Here is a 19,429-nt window from a genome sequence, read left to right on the forward strand (position 1 = left end):
TCGACGTGACAGATCGGGCACATCTTCAAGTATCTGCTTAAGGCATGAAAGCCACAAAGCCAGTTTGTGCAGTTGGGTGCTTACATGGTCTTTGGTCTTTTTTTACAGTAAAGGGCAACCGCCTAGTTGAAGTCACACAATATACACACCACCAAAACAGAAAACCTGCAGTGAGTGCAGAGGAGCTTTGTTCCTCTGCTCTCACCGCTGATCCTCCGCAGCCTCGCGAGTGACAGAGAAGTCTTTTTTCCCCCAGTTTCGGTGATGTGCTTCCATGAAAGTGTTACACAGCAGGGGCAGGATATTAACAGTCATTTTACGTTTACCGCTTAAGCTGGAAAAAATGTATCAAAATCATATTAGGAAAATTCATTTAACTTTCCTTGAGGGCCAACTGTCAGTATAGCAACAGCTTGCCAGAAGCAGTAACAGCCCCAGACAGACAAACATACCCATCTGGAAAGCCCACCCGCTGCCGGCAGGAGGCATCATCTCAGCGGAGCGCGCAGGAGCACTACGAGCACTACACCCCTGCTGTCCCACGGGGGACTGCTCCCAGCGAGGATCCACGCAGGCACCCCAAGGGACTCCCTCCCACAGCCGCAGAGCCCAGGCGTGGGGGCCACCTGGCACTTTTATTCCCCACTTCTTCCCTTGGTCTCTGATGCCAAGACGTTTCCTGCATAATCTCTCCATCTGGAAGCAATTCCTCTCTGAAGACTCATTACAGAAAAAGAGACACACACACACCCCCCCTCCTCCAGTCCAGTCCAGTTAAGCGATGCCACTTACTCCAGTGGACAGGCAGAGAAGAGGCCTTTTAGATGGCAGGAGGTTTTTTGCAATGCCACTTTACCAGAGCATAAAATAATCTCTGGACAAACAACTGCCACCTGACTTAGGAGATCAGCATGAAATCCTTTCTCCCTGGCTGCATTTGGTCAGGAGGCCGTAGGGTTTCACCTGCGGCCTGCCTGTCATCACGAACATCTTTTTTCACCGTGGGATTAGTTCTTGGCATCTTCCCATCTTAACTCGCTCTGGGCACTGGACCATCCAGAGATGGCAGCTCACTCGTTAATCACCTTCTGGTCATAAAATAATACATGTCCCCAAGCCTGAATTGATTTTCAGACAGGTTTGATGGGTTTAGCTAGCATTACACTATAATGACCTTAAAGATAGAGGTATTGTCTTTAACATCTTGTCTAGCTTGCTACCCAGCAAGACCAAGGTTCCTGTACAGTGACCCAGAGAACAGGATCTACAAGCCCCAAGCACATGGCAGGCCGGCACTACACGTAGACAATGCGGAGGGAGAGGACCTTCCCCTCACAAAAATCCTGAGCATCATAGATCTTGGTTCCCCATCTCTTTAAACCGAGACCAGTCTCCAGAGCAGGCAATGGGAACCTCACCACTAGCCGAGGACTCAAAGCGATGCCTTCTCAGAGGAAACAGGGTGAAGAGCCACCGTGAGGACACGAGCCCCCAAACAGTGACCTCCGCGCCTGCTCAGAGTGGCAGCAGCTCACAAGCGTGCACCCCCTGCTCAGAAACACTGTGCCCCAGCTCCCATTTGCACCGTGTTACCTTTTTCAGTTTGCACGGCTCTTCTGTTGTACAGAAAAAGATGAAAACAACATCCCCTCACCAGGTCCCTCAATCCGATGGCTAGATTGCCCAAGTGGGAAAAATCCCACAAGGGAGCTGCAGAAACCCTGATCTTAAATTATTTATCAGCCTGATCATCAGCAAGAGCTGGGCTCGCTGAAGCCCATGCTGCAAACAGACGTTTTAAATATTGCATTTATTCCACCAGCAGCCAGCAGCCCAGGCTGGAAGTGCAGTCGCTCCGCACACAGCCCCAGCCAAGCGCACGAGTTGCTTTGCAAACCATTCAGCCATTTAATCTCACAGGAGATGTCCCGCTGCCCGCTCCCCCCGCAAAGGGGGAAAATCCTTTCATTTCTTTTCTTTTGATCTTCTCTGCCAGACGCTGCTGGATGCCTGTGGGAACGGATGTTTACTCAAAAGAAGAAATGCTGTATGCTGGACCCTTAAGTCTCTTCATTAAAGGGGAACAAACATTTCCAGTCTGTTTGTGTTGCCCCAGTACCAAGCAAGGGCAGAGGGACCTGGTTCCGCGCTTACGTAAGGCCACGTTATCCCAGTCTTCCTAAAGGTGAAGGCCAGCAGCAGCACGAGAAATGCATTACGAGGGGATGAAGGGGCAGTCGGGGCGGGAGGTTTGCATTAGAAGGCAAATAGTTAAGCAGCAATTGATGCCAAAGCCCCGAGGAACAAGACCTGCGAGTGTGTGCGCACGTGCAAAGGACAGAGGGCTTAGGCTACCGTAAAACGGTTGTACATAGTAAACAGCATTTTGGCTGCAAGACCTGCTACTGTTTATTAATACAGTGCCCATGGGGGCCTTCAAAATGTAAGAAATCGAAGAAAGGGCTCAGAGTCCCATCTTCAAAAAATGTTCACCACACCTTAAAGAACATCTCTTGCAGGATGAGAACGTGCAGCCCCGGTATAACTGAGTAGCTCCAATTAAATCGGGTGGAGGACCTGGTTCCCATCTGCACTAGCCCGTGCAATGAAGTCCTTTAAGACTACACCCCTTCATGGGGATCTATTTGTTTCACTCCATTTCTGATCCAAGGTGCCAACCTGCCTCTCTTCTGCTTCCCTGTTTGTCCGTCCACCCTCCTGTTTGCTTGCAACCATGGCAGGAAGAAAACTGCATGTTCCTGAAAATGTGAATAAGGAACACCCTGAACTGCCTGCATGACTACCAGATTTCATCTGGGATGGTCAGTGAGGAGGGGAAAGGAGAGCTGCTGCCCTTTGACCTCTGGATTTCAAACTTTTGAGAATGGAGGGATACCTTAAACTGCTGTCAGATCAAAAAGGAGATCAGAAAGGATCCAGACATTAAGGTAAAAGTATTCAAACAAGTGATGGCCAATTCCAATGACAAGAATTTGTAAACAGTGACAGGAGGAGGGATGAGCTACTAGGGATAAATGTGGGGGAAAAAATTACATTTTTTTAGAGAGCTCCTAAGTGTTCTGGATAGGGCATTTATCTGAAGAGCTTGTTAATGTCAATTACTCCCTGGAAATTGTGAGAAAGATGGGTAGCGGAGAAAGACCAGGATGCTTATGGAAAGGGGGTGGCTCTCAATTCTCATAAAACCAATGTCAAGTCATGGACCACCACCCTGAGCAGACATTCAGCACCTTGGCCAAATTAAAACCATAGAGATTCACATTACTGTGCTTAAGCCAGTGTTAATGGCTTAAGCAGGAGCTGGGAGCATGAATACAGGTCTGAGTTCAGCCGGTGCCTTGCATCTGGTACCACCTTGTGAAGCAGGGCAGGTTCCCCAGGCTCCTGCCAAACTCCAGTTTCGGTGGGAGGAGGGAACCAGGAGTGACTGGCTTCTTACAGCAGCAGCATACCAATGGTGACTCCACAGTGCCCGAAGCGAGTGCCGTGACTCTCCTGAATGCAACTGTTTGACACTGAAATAATGGTTATGCTGCTGCTGCTGTCGAAAAGAAGGTGGAATGGTGTATTAGTGCCCCAAACTGTGCTGGGAACTGAACACAGCTTGTGCAGCCCTCTAGTAAGGCTGAGGGAAAGCAGATTTTTCATACCTGATTTTTTCTGAAGGGTCTTAACAACCACAACAAAGGCAACAAAAAAAAGAAAATAAAACTCTCCAAAAAATCCTCCTTCCCTTCTAATTTTTAGCAGACAGTAATATGCTTTGAAAGTACTTTTTTTTTTTTAAAGATATCCTGCATAAATTCTGTTTCAACAGCGAAATACTTTCATTACAATTCAAGCATTGCACTAGTCCTTTTCCTAGGGGAAGAAAAGGCTATGGATCACACCACATTAAGCCAACGGTATCATTAAAAAGATCTTCGCTCCATGCCTGACAGCTGCATACTAAACAGCACCTTCAGTTCGCTCTCTAGAAACACCACTATTCTTAACAATATCTTGAGAACTGCTCCTGGTGGAGAGAATTTAAATGAGGTGAAAGGAGATGTAAGAGAAAACCACGTAAAGGAATGTGTATGAGGCATTCCTTGCATAAGACACAGAGAGTGGGAGAGGTGGTGAGCAGTAAATCACTGTCCAAAGATCTCTGCTTCCAGAAACATGAGGTTGTCAAGGCCATTTCTCCTTGCAGCCAAACTCTTCAATCTAGTTGTAATTAAAATACTTTACACAGCAGCAGCCTCAGCTGACTAAGCAAATATGGAGCAATTACCACCTTGATTTCATTATTGCTAAAATTAAAAAATATATACATTCAGGAAAGAAACACTGTGTGTCAGGAGCTTGTAGATTACTCAGGGGCAACCACTACAACACTACAGAAGGCAGCATTTCCAACTGCAGCTGGAAACATCTCCGCCAGTTTGATTGCCCCTTTTCAGCAAATGGAGCAAAATTCGCCAACTCACTGATGCAGCCCCAAACAAAAGGTTCACACACGGCAACGGTTAGTGCTCAAACTGCAGCTCTGCTGTAACTCCAAGGAAATTGGTCGCGTTACACAGAGAATGAATTTGGCCCAGCATGTACAAACATAACCTCAGAGGGACCGAATACGTGTGTTACAGGCAATAAGTCTCGCAAGAACTCATAAATCAAATTACAGAGCTAGAGGCAGATGCTTATTGTAGAATAACATGCTCTCCAGCACTCTGAGCTTTTGCTCTAACGAGATGTCTTTAAAAAAAAAAAATTACTTTACGTTTTCTGGCTAGCTTGCCCAATGTTATTATCTCCGGCGCTCTCCCTTTCAGCACAGCCAGCATGGAAATCAGGCATGTGAGACAGCTTTGCAGAACTCTGAAGTCCTGAACTCAGGACTTGTCAGACAGATGCTGAGCACAGACAGCATCTCGGACAGACAGATGCTGAGCACAAAGATGAGTTTGTGGGCAAGTCACTCAAGATGGGATGCACCTCACCCAGCCTTACACATCTAAACCCAAATCAGTTGTCCAAGCTCCCTTTATAGACCACAGAGAAGAACAGGAACTTCTGAAGGGCAATTTGAGATGTGCAGGTCACATCACCCAGCCTGTTTTAAACATCTGCCCTTGAATGAGATGAACGGCACCTGAACGGTTTCCCTTGAGTTTATGAGGACCTCAATAGCTCTCTCAAATGTAGAAATTTAAGTTAATGGACCTGAGTTCCATGCTCCTCCATCCCCTGGCAGGTCATTTATTTAGACTATAAGCTCTTACAGCTATGGTATCTGCCTGGTGCAAAAGGGTCCGGTGCTAACGTGGGACTTTACTGTGCGGAGTTACTCCTACTACAAATAGGCCAGGACCAGCCATTTACACTTTAAAAACATCAGTGCTCTGGGACAAAACTCTTTCTACTGTGCCATGCAGAAACTGATATAACAAAGAGACGGTCTGATGCGTCCACATAAAAGCAAACGAGATGACAAGCGGTAGCAATGCAGACATTTCCAGGGGAGGAAGGGGGATAAGGTGGCCACGGCCTAAGCCTTAGCAGAGACCGCATTGGGACTTCTGCACAGTACTGACTGCTGATGCTCCAGCTGCAGGAGGGGCAGAGAAACACTAGCAAGATGTTATGAGAAATACAGGATCTCTCATGTCGGAGGAGACTTAGAGAGGCCGGCATGGTAACCCTACCAAAGCAAAGGCTGCTCTTCACAAATATATCTGGATGGTACAAATATATCTGGATGGTAAATAACAGCTGCAGAAAAAGGGCCACTTAAGCCTAAAGACCATTGATTGCACAAGAAAACTTGGACGTGAAAATAATGAGGCTAAAAATCAGACGAAGGGTGGGTTTTTTCCTTCTAGAATTGAGATTCTGGAAAAGCCCCAAATAAGCATAATAAAGCAAAGAAAAAATTAAGCCCTTTCAAGACAGAACTCCAAACATTTACTTAAGGATTTGTACGATGCAGGGATTCAAGAGATCTGGTCTCATTTGGTCTTTCTGACGCTAAGCCAAAGGTAGCAGGTGCAGATGTGACCTTGTGCCTCCCGCTCCAGCAAGGTGAAGGGGGCTGCTCCCCGGCCGCAGCAGCAACAGTGACAAGGACTCACCTCTCTGCAAGAGCTCCCGGGCTTCTGAGCTCCTGGCTTCTCATCCCGAGCTCAGGCTTCCACATCAGGACATAGACCAGTCTGCAGGCACTCATCAGCCGGTACTGAGGACCTTCTGTGAGTTAAGATGGCAGCTGAGCTGAGTTTATAAACACCGGTGGCATCCACACGTGGAACTTGGGCACGGCAGCCCCTTAGTGAATGTAACTCGCACTAATTAACCTCCAGCTCCCTGTGCAATACCTAAGTCTACCCTTGCGAGGGATAATCAAAGTTAAATGATTTTGTCTAGGCAGGGTCAAGAATTCAGACGACTATTCTGGCCCCTGCAGTCCTGAGGTGTGCGTAGAAAAGAGTAATTGCACAGATTTAGTTGCTCCAAAACTTGAACATGGACTTTTCCCAACATGGAAAGTTAATTTTTTTGTTTTGTTAATCAACTCTCCATGCACAACGAAGTTGTTATACAGTTTTCCCAGGGCTTTTATTTTATGTTTCTTTGCGTACTGCCAACAGACACGATTTTAAACCAAAATGGTAAATCGATTTTCTTTAATCTTTTCTCTTTCACACCAGTCTTCACAAAATTGAAAGTGCAGCACGAAATAGACTCTATAGTATCTGCTTTAGGAGAGGAGCAAGTGATAAATTACTTGCCTAGGAGGAAACAACGTTATTAATCAAAATGGCTTCAGGGTGTAGTGTTTTGAAGTTGTGTCGAGTATTAAATAACAGGTGAAAGGAAAGAAGTTTTTCTTTTTGAAACCCTAAATCTAAGCCTGTTCAATAAAATGAAGCAGACACCTGTTAGCCAGGTTGTCACAGACAAAAAAATCTTCATGAAGAGCCAGCGTAAATTAAAGCCTTCAAATCAAAATCAGGACTTAAAGATTGCTTTGTGTTTCTTTTCATAACAAACAATGACACAGTTTGATCTCTTACACGATTTGCTCAAGATGGCAGGAGCTGAACGCAACTCTGCTGTCCCCTGAAAGTTACACCTATGAGCACTTCCTGATTAAATGAAGGTTTTACTTTGCATTCTCTGATTCTCCTTTCCAGCTTAATTTGTCTTCCAAGAAACCATCTCATCCACCGCTCAGCTATACTGCCAAGGAATGCAAATTCATAGCGCTTACTGGTGGCATCACACGAGATTTGTCCCACAGACCTCCAGAAAGAGGAAGACTACTACTGAAGTAAGAGTTGCATGTGTGAACACGCATGATTACTCATGCATGCCCATTCAGGACAGAACGAACTCTTGCTTGCTTCTGCTGTTCAGAGCCTTTCTGTCAAAGGTTTTCAATTTTGCTTTATAGCATAACCTTTGGAATATAGAACACATGTAGTAGCTTGGTTTGAATTTCTGGTTAAGGGTTAGGACTTTTTGTAGAGAGGATAATGTTGGAGTCGGGGGAGGGAGCTCATATTTCAATACGGTCTTCCCCTCATAGTTTTATTGCACACTAAAATCTGAGCTACATGGAAGATAGCAACCTTCTGAGGAGGACACTGATACCATACACAACGCAAATCTACGCTGGGACTAGTGAACGGTTTGTTTAGACAGCTGAATTGGCCCCCTGGTAACTGACATTCAGACTGATGAGCCCCTTGCAAGACCCCGGAACCGGCTGTGACTAGTCAAGAAGAGCACTGGGATATATGTTTGACACTGTCTCCCACAGTAGTCTTGTATCCAAGTCAGGACGTTACAGTCTGGACGAACAGGCAACCACATAATTAAGAAACCAGTTGGATGGTTGGGCTCAGAGGGCAGTGGTTAATGAGTTGTACCCTACCTGGAGGTCAGTTACCAGCAGAGTGCCGCAGGGTCTATACTAGGATTCGTCCTGTTTAACATCTTTATCAGTTACCTAGAGGAGGTGTTAGATGACATTCTTGCCATGTTTGTGGATGACCCCAAATTGGTGGGACCAGTTAATACACACACTCCAGGGCAGAGCGGCCATCCAGAGGGACCCAGACAGGCTGGAGGGATGGGCCGACAGGAACCTGATGAAATTCAACAAGGACGAACACCAAGTTCTGCACCTGGGGAGGAAGGACCCCCTGCAATGACACAAGCTGGGGGCTGCCTGCCTGGCTGGAGAGCAGCTCTGCAGAACGCTCCTGGGGGTCATGGTGCAAAGAAGGCCAACAGCATCCCAGGATGCATTAGCAGGAGCATGGCCCTTAGACCAAGGGATGTGATTATCTCCCCATACTCAGCACTTGTGAGACTGCATCTACAGTTGCTACATTCAGTTTTGGTCCCCACAAGACAAAACACACAATGATAAATTGAGGTGTGTTCAGCTGGGAGACACCAAGATGGTTAGAGACTGGAACACTTGCCCTGCAAGGAGAGGCTGGGGAAATGGGGCTTGTTCAACGTAGGCAGGAGATGGCTTTGTGGGGGGCACTAACATCAGTCCGTAGAGTCTATGAAGAAGTCATCAAGACAGCAGAGACAGGCTCTTCAGCAGTGCAAGATCAATTTTTACATTTTTATCCTTTCCTGTGGCTGATAAAATACTGCTCTTCTCAGAAGATACACCAGTAAATTTTGAGTTTAGATTTGTGTACCAGGAAATAGGACTCATTACATTCTTTGGAGATTATTCCTGGCTTAAAGGATTTCACACTCTAACAGTTCCCCAAAATACTCTGACTACATGTTTTCTTTGTCAGTCTCATCCTAATATAGTACTAGATAAGTCCTCTACCTCTAGGCTATTTACACTCCCCAGAGAACTGAGAACTGTTATGCCACATAGCCAATTAGAAAGATGAAGTTCTTTTAATCTTTCCTCAAATCCACTCTAACACCAAAAATCTGTTTGTATTTCTTGCCATAATATCAGGATGGGTTTCCCTTTCTGTGGATGAGGTCCCAGTACTGACTGCAGAATAGTAGGTGTGCTCTCATCCAAGCCAGAGTGTAAACGAGCCCATCCAAGTTCTTTGATTTCCTTGCACACAAAACTCCCAAAGTGCATGTTCTCTTTTCAAGGCTACAACAGCAAGAACTCCAGGAGGCCTTGTCTGTCCTCTCTTCATCAGCCTGATCCAAAGTTTCTGACGCCAGTGGAAATAGTCTCAATCACTTGGAGGGTCTTGGATCAAGTCCCAAATCTTAAAGAATAAAAGCAAGGAGAAAACGAGGCATTAACTTCAAATGCAGCTGCCTGGAATTCCTGCCTTGAAGTGGGAACGGAACGACTTTGAGGGTAGGCGGAAGGATTTTTAAAATTAAAAAGAATGGGACGAAGAGCGTGTTTTAACTTTCTAATTGAAAAAAGTGCTTTGGAAAATATTCTGTGAAACTGTTTTGAATTAACTTATTTATTCAGTCAAGGGAACATTCCACTCACATTCACCGGAAGAATGAAAACCTGAATGTCACAGTATTTACTTTTATGTTCTCTTCATAAATCAGAGCTTATCGGTGTCTTTATGCAACATACAACTTCTCAGGCTGCCTTCCAAATTAAAGAAAAACTAAACAGAACAATGTGAGGAGAGTCAGCCCATGCAGGCATTTCACAAATAGGAAGTAACAGAAGATTGCAGAGTGTATATCAGCTTTCTCCTCGCTCAGAGAAAGTCAGCTCCTGACTTCACTAATGCCATAGTTTTGCACAGGGGAGCTAGCCAAATGCTAATAGAGCAAGAGGCTGTATACGCTGTTCCCGGTGCGCCAACACACTTAACCAAATCCTATGCCGTGAGTACACAGCTAGAGAAAAGGCTGGTTGCATGTGTTACACGTGCGTTATGTTCCTTGGCTGCCCTCCAGCCGGCTGCTTTCATGTCAGATAACTTTCGCCCAGAAAGTTATATACTCAGAATTCATAGCTACACCCTTCTCATTCACTCTGGAAAGGTCTTACAATTGTTCTGTATTACCACGATAACCCGAGAACTGACTGCTCTCAGCAGGTCTGGTATATTACAAGACTCATACGCTTCTCCTGGATCAGGTCATTAATCATTTGCTCTGTGACTAATTCTTCTAAAATCAAAACAATTAATGTAAGGCACAGGTCAAAGGAAAGCCATCTCTCTCTCTTCCCAGATGTTTCACTAATGCACAGCCTAGTATAGTTACAGTATGACTAAGAAGTAGGAAAAAGCTTCTTTTCCCTGCTCTTATCTTCAAAATGGTCCAACCAATAGAGCTGAACCAAAAGAAAATACTAAAGAAAAGCAAGAAGTGAACTGAAAAGGACATCTTGCATTTTATAACAAACCAAACAAACACTGCACTTCTTGCTTTGTAAATCTTACAGAAAAGCTCCTCCTTAGCTCAGGCTGCATATTTCTTAAAAAACAAAGACAAGCAGAACTAGCTGCAGGCAATGAAGTATATTAGCATTTGAATTGAAGCTTGTATATCCTCTGAGGGAAAAACTCTCTTAAAAGGAACCTAAGGAACTTCCTCAAATGTATTCTGGCAACAGCTATTGAGACTTGAAGATTTCTGATGAATTTACAGTTCCTTAAAAACAACTGGGAAATGTTAAAAAAACACAGATTGCTGCCAATTTCAAAACAGGATGTTTTTGTTGTTGATGACAGTAATCAGGACCAGTGACCTTAAAAATGTAAACAACCCATCCACTACCTCTTCTCTTCTAATTATTGTTGAAAATATTTTTTTTTCTCTTTATAAACTTGGCTGTATGAGTAATTTAGCACTCATACTCAGGCAAAGACCAGAACTTCCACAGGACTGAAAACACCAGCACCCAATGTCACCAGCTAGTTGAAGGGAAAAGGAAGAGAGGAGGAGGAAAGTATTTAGTATATGGCTAGTGATTTAAAATCTAGGTGGCTGTTACCAGCACACAGAAAAAGCAAGACAGAAAAGGCACCCCTACAAGAAATGCATTACAAATATTGCTGAAGAGAAACCAGTTGTCAGGAGATAAGCTTGGAAAGTGCCCAAATTCCTGAGACAGCAAGGAATAAGTTCTGCAGCTTTCCCAACACCTAATTCTGCGGTCAGAAACCCGACCCCCGAGTCCTTACCTTCTGATGTCCAAATTCATTCAGTATTGTGCCCAGCTTCTTCGTGTTGCCGTGAAGTTTATGAGCAGCAATGGCTGGATTGGGATCCCTCCAGTCAATGGACAGGCGATGATACCAGAGGTGCCGACCCTCCTGAATGTGTGCTGCCTTGATGCTGGGGTCAAAACGATGCACCTCACATCCACTGTTGGCCATGCCGATCTCAAACTGGTTGTCATCGTTGCCTAGCCTACGAAACAAAAAAGATGTAACTATTCATGCTGCAAAAAGAACTATTAGTGAGTAGGACATTCTGAGGATGCATAGTAAAAGAAGGTAAAATCCAACCTATTTGTTTCTGAAGCGAAGCGGAGGAGCTGTTGTGCTCCTTCTTGGGATATATCCACAGCACTGAGCACAATCTAACCCTAATTCTGATGAGATAACCAGAAATAAAGCTAAAGGGCTGCAATAATACCTGCTGAAGATTTGGAATAAGCAGTTAGAGAAAGGAAATTTAAAGGAACACGTGTTTTTTCCCAATGTCACATTCATAATTGACCTTAAAAACTTTTAATGAATTTTTTCATTTTTGGAATGAAACTACTGGAGTAGATTGGATGAACTAACCTCACCAGAAAATTCAAGCTCAATGCAATATACTGCATACAATTAAAATGAAAGGCTCCTTCCAAGGGAAGAACTAAATCACTTTTAGCCAGGCTGATAACCTTCCTAAAGAGCTGCTTCTTAATTCAGAAGTTGACATAATTTATAAGAAAGTAAATTAAACGTTAGAACTTTTGTGCTGTCATTATTCCTCTACTTTATATATTCCTCTATTTTCAATTTGCTTTTTCTTGACAAGGTTACAATATTTTCCTTAGTCCCTACTGCACAAACTTCAAATAACCAAGCCATAAGCAGAAAAGTAAATACATCTAAAATTTATACAACACTCTTTTGTAAAAATCAGGCATATTTCCTACCATGTCTATAATCTGGTGTTACAAAGATGAGCCACAATGGCCACCAATAGGGACAAGGCACAAGAACCAAATGCCTCTCTTTCTCTGTGCACAGGAAGACACAGATAAAAAAGCAAATTTAAAAATAACCCCTTCACAACAGTAGCAGAGTTGTTACACAGACTTAAGAGAAAGATCGCTGCTAATTTGGCAAAGACCCCAAGGAAGAAGAAAAATTAATAGCCCCATCATACAGCAGTGTTGTCTCAGTCCCTGTCTCTGCAAGAAGGTGTACTTCACAAGGCTGTGCCATATTCCCACCTCCTACAGCCCATTGGTTCACACAGGGTACACTAAAACTAAAAAATTCTGGTATTTACCATTGCAATCACATGTCTGGACCGCAGGCCTTCCCTACTGCGTAAAAGAGGATGTCCTCTTCATTCCTACTCCTCCAAGCTTGTTCCAAACATGGTTCAAATCATGTACTAAACTTTAAACGTAATCAAAATGATGCTGTTGGACATACACACATGTAGCACCGGGAAGAGAATCAAGATTTTTAAATCAGCACTTCAAGCCATTGTACTAATTGAGAATATCCACTACGTACTAACAGCATGGCACTCATCCGTCATACACAAACCTTTACAGGGCAGTAGCCTTAGATGTACTGTCAGAGCACCTGCTACAGTACACCACAATTATCCTTAGAAATGGTGTGAGTCTGACATAATTCTGGCTATTTGCATCAACATGTAGGACGCGATACATTTTAAATCATGCTACGCTACGGTACGACGTTAAGCTAGCACTACATGTTTTACATAGATGACCTACTGGTAACCTAAAATGACTTCAACTCGTGAAACAATGTTTGCAAGAGCATACGTGTTGGAAGTTATCAATACGTTACGACACTTGCTGTAATACTGGCTAAGCACAGCGTAACGATGCCCTATTAGAAGGTCTTTTCCTCAACCATCTTCCCCTTCGGGCGTCCTGGGAAAGTAGGAGGAGACGAGGTTTGCAGAAACAGCCCAGCATGCTTTTAAGAACAACTCTATTTCAGAGGATTCCAGCCCATACAGCCGTGTAGGAGGAAAAATAGAGGAGTTTTCTTTTAATACATTCAACACACATTAGGAAAAAAGTTCAGAACTTAACCAAGTGAATCGACATGTTTGTTTGCATGTGGCTTTCTACAAAAGGGACACTGATGAACAAAGACCAGTGTAATCCCTTAGGAATGAGAAGCCAGCTAAAAATGAACAACATGTGAATTGTTAGGGACAGTTACGGCATTAGAGTGATGAGCCTACCAGCGACTGACGGACACATGTGTCCATGATACACTTCTAACAGCACCAGCTGGTACAATCCACAGGGCCAGATGCTTTTGATGTAGATAAACTTCAGGCTGCCTCCAAACAGATTGCTACTCACATGGACTGCAAAGGGAGGTTCACAGTGGTGCAAAACAGAAAAAAAATATAGATGAGGGTGAAGAAGGTGCTGATATATCTTCTGGCACTCCAGCTAGCAGTTCAAATCTATGCCTGAAGAGAGATCTAACCAACAACAAGTATTTAGGAAAGAAAATAAGGTCATCTCCAAAAGAATTGGTTTGAAAAATTCCTGGCTCACACGTGAACATGTCAAGGGATAACACAGCACGAAAAAGGTAAACAAATGAGGTCTCTTAAGAAAGATTTTGTGTAACCTAAAAAGGGACCATGCTTTTAAAAGAAAGGTGTGGAGGTCACAGCAGACCAGAGAGGCCCTTCCCCACCATCAGGAGAGAGCAGCTGCTGCCTCCAGCAACAGCAAAATAAAAAATGCCGAAGATACCCACCTATTTTTACTGTAAAGGAGAAGAGAGCTCGGTTACAGAAGTCGGCAGTCGCACGCGGTCCCCTGCAGTGGGGGCAGAGGTGGGCTTTCAAAGCAGCGGGTGCAGCACCCTGCGGACAGGCCCTCCTAGCCCGCGTGCGAGTGGAGAGGAAGGGCTCGCTGGCACCGCTCCCCGCCGGCGGCAGGGCAGGGACGCCGACCCAGGACAGAGCGCAGGACAGCAGGGAGCGGCGTCCCTTGGCTGTCCCCTGCTCCCAGGGTTCGCAGAGGGTCACGGTACACAGAGCCTCAGGCTCGGGATAAACGCTGGGCTGCAGCTTGCATTGAGCGGAGCATCGCGCCGGCCCCCGCGTCAGCAAGCACGCAGGTGGCACACAAGCTGCTTTGTCTCCTCCAGCACAGCTCTAGAGGACACCTGTAGCTGATCCAGCCCGATAACTGCAGGTACTCCAGCTCCCACAGGGACCACAGGACAGAGCTGTAAAAACATGCACGCTAAGGTCCAGCTTTCCCTTTCCGTGCTGCCCCTCCTCCCCTTCTTTCTCAAAGGAAGATAACCGAGCTCTGCAGCTCAGGAAGAAAGAAGCACCCCCTTCCTGCATCCTAAAGCCCCTACACTTTAGAATCCACCTGAAAGGGCTTTTATACAACATTGCAACAAGACTCTTTAAACCTCAACTGGTAAGTTTCTGAAATCCTATTCATTTATATTATCCCAGCTGGAGTGCCTGCCTGTGGTGTTTGTGACAGACTTAGCTTAATCTAAGCAGATTTAGCACTAATAACTAGAGCTCACTAATGCATATTGCAATTATCCATCACACTGGGAAATCCTGTCCCCCAAGCAAAAACATTGCTGCCTCACAGTAGTGGAAGCAACTAATACTAACCTAAAAAGACCTCCAGACGATTCAGACACTGCTCGCTCCCATTCACAAGTAACCTCTTCTATAGCATTCAAGAAGGCAAAGCCTAAGCAGCATGTTTTGTTCCATTTTTAATGAGATATGGATTTAGTTCAGGATTCCCAGTAACACTCGCACTGAACTTTCACATTTGTCCTCCATTCATCCTCTCTACAGAGAACGTTCCTCACTGGAAGCAGCTGCTCCCCCTTTGCTCTTTATGAACTGTATGAGACAACAAAAATGTTTAAAGGGGATTTTTGTCTTACTCAGAACAAAATTAATTTTCTGCCTATCATAAGCTAAAGGAAGTGAGTTTGAGAGAAGAATTATAGAGTAATGAGCTCCAAAGGCTGCAGAAGTAAACTGGAGCACTGAAGACTGCTCCTCCCTAACCTCAAATATTTCCCTTTTATTTTTTAGCTGTTTCATGTGATGGTTGGGTATTTACTGCACATGTGTGTCTCATGATTGATGGGAGAGCCAACATCAATTTCAATCTCTGCTAAGCCCTACTGTTCCATCAGTACAGAAAATCTGGCATTCAGGCTCCCTGCACCGAATCCAAAACAGCACCACATAAAAAGCACTGGTATACATGCACTGGCTCAGATTTGTTCAAAACCATTACCAAGTTATCTTTGTGCAGGTCAGTTTGGTGCCAAATCTGCATTTCCTAGCACAGATGAAATCAACTCTGTATTGTGTCTATTGGCCAATTCAACAAAAATACCATTCTCAACCCACACTTAGTCCATAGCAAAAGGGAAGAAGGACATTAATACAGGAGCTCAGGTCTAGTATTAATGATCATGTAACTTGAAGGGCAAGGTCTAGATTAATTCCACTGAACTTTGAGTACTTTGCCAAGACATCTAAAGTCAGCAGCCACGTTATCCCAGACCTCCTCTATAATCAAAGGAAAGCTACCTCCAGAATGTTATTTAGCTTAGCTGATTTTCCACCTGAATGTGCCTGCCTCTCCCTTCTGACTACTAGAAGGAGTCTCAGGCAATGAGCAAATACTACAGTCGAGCAGGTAAAGTCTGGACCTGAGTACGCAATAACACAGCGTCACTCCTAACTTGCACAGGAACTTGAAAAACTGAGAAAAAAAAAATCACGTAAACCTATATTTTGCATTCAAACCAGGCAGGTATAACTTGAAATAGATTGCAAGGAACATTCAGAAAATAAGAAACAATGGTAGTCGAAAGGAGTTTGCTCTCCGTATATGTGATTTGTCTCTAAGGGGCATGTTATTGTTGTTCTGCCACAGAGCAATGCAGCTGAACAAAACCTGACAGCCCCTCACCCTCTGAGGAGCTCGGTCTTTACAGCTCGATATAAGCTCGATCCAAATATAAGCCCACCCAAATTAACAGAAAACACTCCCTTGGACTGCAGTGCATTCTGCATCCGCTTTACGTTAATTGCTGGCGTTAACTGCCATGTGCTAATCACTGAGAAATGCCACCCAGACACGGTTCCTTGCTATCCACCATTTGTAAACCCACAGCAACAAAATCACAGAAATAAACTGCACTGGTTCAAGGGACATGAAGCCTTTCAGTACACCTCTAACCTAAAGCTGGCTCCCAGGACAGCAAAGACAGTTTTATTAGGCTGCAGTCATGTGGTGATCTGAGTGAAACGAGCTCCAGATCCCAGCGATCACTCTCCTAATGCACCTGTTTGCTGATGGGTAATGCAAAAGGCCAGTGGCCTGAGAAACTCTGAGGACTGGCCTCCTTCGTCCTCCCGGGAAGCAGAGTGTTTTATTAGCAGGGAAACAGGCTGCATTTGTGATTTTACTACCTGTGAAAGCACTTGTTCTGTGAAGAGTGAAAACTTCAATCTCAAGTGCCGTAAACATCATATACACTACACACATTTTAAAATAAAGCTGCAACTGCCTTTGTTATTATCACTTCGGCACATGTGACCCCTGAAGTGCTTAGCAAACACACTCTCATATGGAAATGTACTATTTTGTCCCAGGGGTAGTTAATGAAGTTTTGTAAGTAATGCTGCTGACGTACCTGGCGATTATGCAAGTCATTTCTGCCCAGGGAAGATGCTGTAGGCTTCTCAGTTTATCTCATTAATTTCCATCTTCCTCTATGTGAACTACCACTCACTACTCACCATTAAGCAATTTGTTTTCATACGGATATTAGAAAAGCGAAGGAAAAGAAAGACCCTCATGGAAAAAGGTTTTTCCCTAAAAAAAGTGTTTACAGAAGCACATCAACACGTAAAAAACACACCTGAACAAAATCTATATGTTAAAAGACAAACTCATTGCAGCCTGTGTTGCATTTATAGGGCTTTTTGAAGCTAGGTGTCATGAAACAATTTGCTGTCTTTTAAAGAGAGCACTTACCCAAGGGAATAGAGACGGCATTGCTTGCTTCTGATTTGATGAATGAGGCTAAACCTCTCATCAAGACAGATCGACCAGGGCTTCTTTGCAGTTTCAGAGTACCCTCTCAGGCTGCTCAGGTTCATGTGTTCACATGAAATCTGTTGAAATCAAAGGATGTTTCATTTTAAGATGTGACTTTTAATTTGTTTTTAATTTGCCTTCTGGGGAAAGAGTGGAAAGAAGAAAAATGTTAATTGGTTTCTTTTAAATCTGATTGTCAATCTGATACACAGCTATGGAGATTTGATGATTTTTTTTCCTTGTTCGTCTGTTCTGCTTGGTGAAATTTAAGGCTTACATAATCCCCCAGAGAGCAATGCAGTTTGAAAAGCAAATAATTAAGCATTAGTACTATACCCCAAAATCAATTTTTCCCGAGAACAAGTTATTTCGGCATTAAAATGTTTTTGGTTTTTTTTTTCCTTTTCAAACCTTGGAGTGGATTTTGCATCCTGAATAATGTTAGAATCATGTCATGATTCAAGACTGTAATCACAAGTTGCAGTGTCACTGCAATGTACACTGTATACCTGACCTAGAGCGTCCTGGATCGCAGTTCCAGAAGGGATTTAATCATTACCCCCACACATCCCCTCTCCAACAACAAAGGGATTTAAGCAAGTGCTTAACTAAACAGAGGAATCATAGCACGTGTGTCTATGCTGTGCTGGCTTGGACATCTAGAGTCTAAAGCCAGTCCAAAAACACTGCAAAAGGAGAAGAGATAGAGACCCTGCAGGGAGGAACACTGTAAGTCAAAATCCTTGTAAAGACCAAGAAAGCAAGGACTAAAACATGCTGGATTCATCAGAAACCTGGAAGTGTCAAAAATCGCTTAACTGCGAGGTGAAGTCAGCTTTGCCAGCAGCTGAGCAGCAGCCTGCAACAGCCGAAACACAGTGGTGACTGAGCCACGGAGGCTATGGCCCCACGAGTGACACCCCAGGGAGGAGCCCCTGCCTGCAGCACCAGCTCTGCCTGTCCCCCGGGGCAGCACGGGCCAGCGCTTCACCCCCAGGCTCTGCCACACCATTCAGCACCATCCTCTTCCTCCAGACCCACTCTGGAAAAGGCAGGCATGGAGCTGGGGGGGGTGCCGCAGCCTTTCCCGCATTTGGGAGCCAGTGCAATTTGTACGGCTGTCGGCATAGCAGCGGTAAGGAGGTAACGGGAAGCAGAGGTAAGCACCAAAGCTGTGGCTACTGCTGCCCAAGAGAGGCTGTGCCGCGCTGCACCAGCATCAGCTTAGAGCTGGTTGTTGAAGGGCTTTTCAAACCACGTGCAGCCCGGCCATCAAATTCAAGGGTTGCAGGGCACAGGCTGCTAACATGCAGATAGGAAAGCAAAGACTGAAAAGAGTTGCAGGAACTCAGCTGAGCCATCATGACAAAAAGTTGTTCTTTGGGCCCAGTACCAACCCTGGCTGCAGGGAAGGGAGCTGGCACTGCCAGAAAGCCAACAATAAAAAAAGGTGGAAAGAACAGTAGTAGAGACCAAACCAGGTTAAGCATCAGTCCTGAACTGACTGCTCTCATCTTGCTCCTTCCTTCCTCTACAGCAGACTGCCCAGGCTCAGCTCTGGGTTTTAGCCGAACTAAAAAGCATGGCTCTGGCCCCACCTAGAACCACAGAAATGGAACAATTTTATGCAGGGGTGAAAGTAAAAACTGGAACCCAGCCTTTGCTGTGGTAGGCACCCTCCACCATGTGCCTTATAATAAGTAAATAAAACTCTCATTCTTTAAGAAGCTTAAGGTCTGAAAGATCATTACCAGGAGCATTACACCCAAAGAGTTTCACGCTGCATCACCACCTCCCTGCTCCTGCTCAGCTCATAATGCCCATGGAAAATTCATAAAAGCTAACATAGCATCTCTTCATGCTGCTCTCAGGATTCACTAAGTTTTAAGCAATGATTTGCACTACCCATTTCCCTTCAGTCACGTAACACTCAAAGAATAAATGACACTGCAATAACAAGTACTAATTTTAAGACACAGAAGAATAATGTGCTCTCTACAGAAAACTAAGATTCTGCAGTGCTGCCACTTAATTGACTCATGGCGTTATAAGCAATTACAACACTCAGAATTTGGAGCAATTTTAATAGCTCTTGCT

The 19,429-nt window shown here is 44.5% G+C and overlaps 1 protein-coding gene across 1 annotated transcript in view; it reads right to left on the minus strand.

The window, feature by feature from the left end:
- METTL24 (methyltransferase like 24) overlaps nucleotides 1-19,429 on the minus strand; it is a 49,008-nt gene that overhangs the window by 6,012 nt on the left and 23,567 nt on the right. Inside the window, exons 3-4 of the mRNA XM_075145663.1 lie at nucleotides 17,270-17,409; nucleotides 11,178-11,406 (exon numbers count right to left, since the gene is read on the minus strand). Of these exons, the coding sequence (XP_075001764.1) occupies nucleotides 11,178-11,406; nucleotides 17,270-17,409 (369 nt within the window). The remainder of the gene's footprint in view (nucleotides 1-11,177; nucleotides 11,407-17,269; nucleotides 17,410-19,429) is intronic.

Source organism: Calonectris borealis, chromosome 3, assembly GCF_964195595.1.
Source record: "Calonectris borealis chromosome 3, bCalBor7.hap1.2, whole genome shotgun sequence".
Classification (NCBI taxonomy): domain Eukaryota; kingdom Metazoa; phylum Chordata; class Aves; order Procellariiformes; family Procellariidae; genus Calonectris; species Calonectris borealis.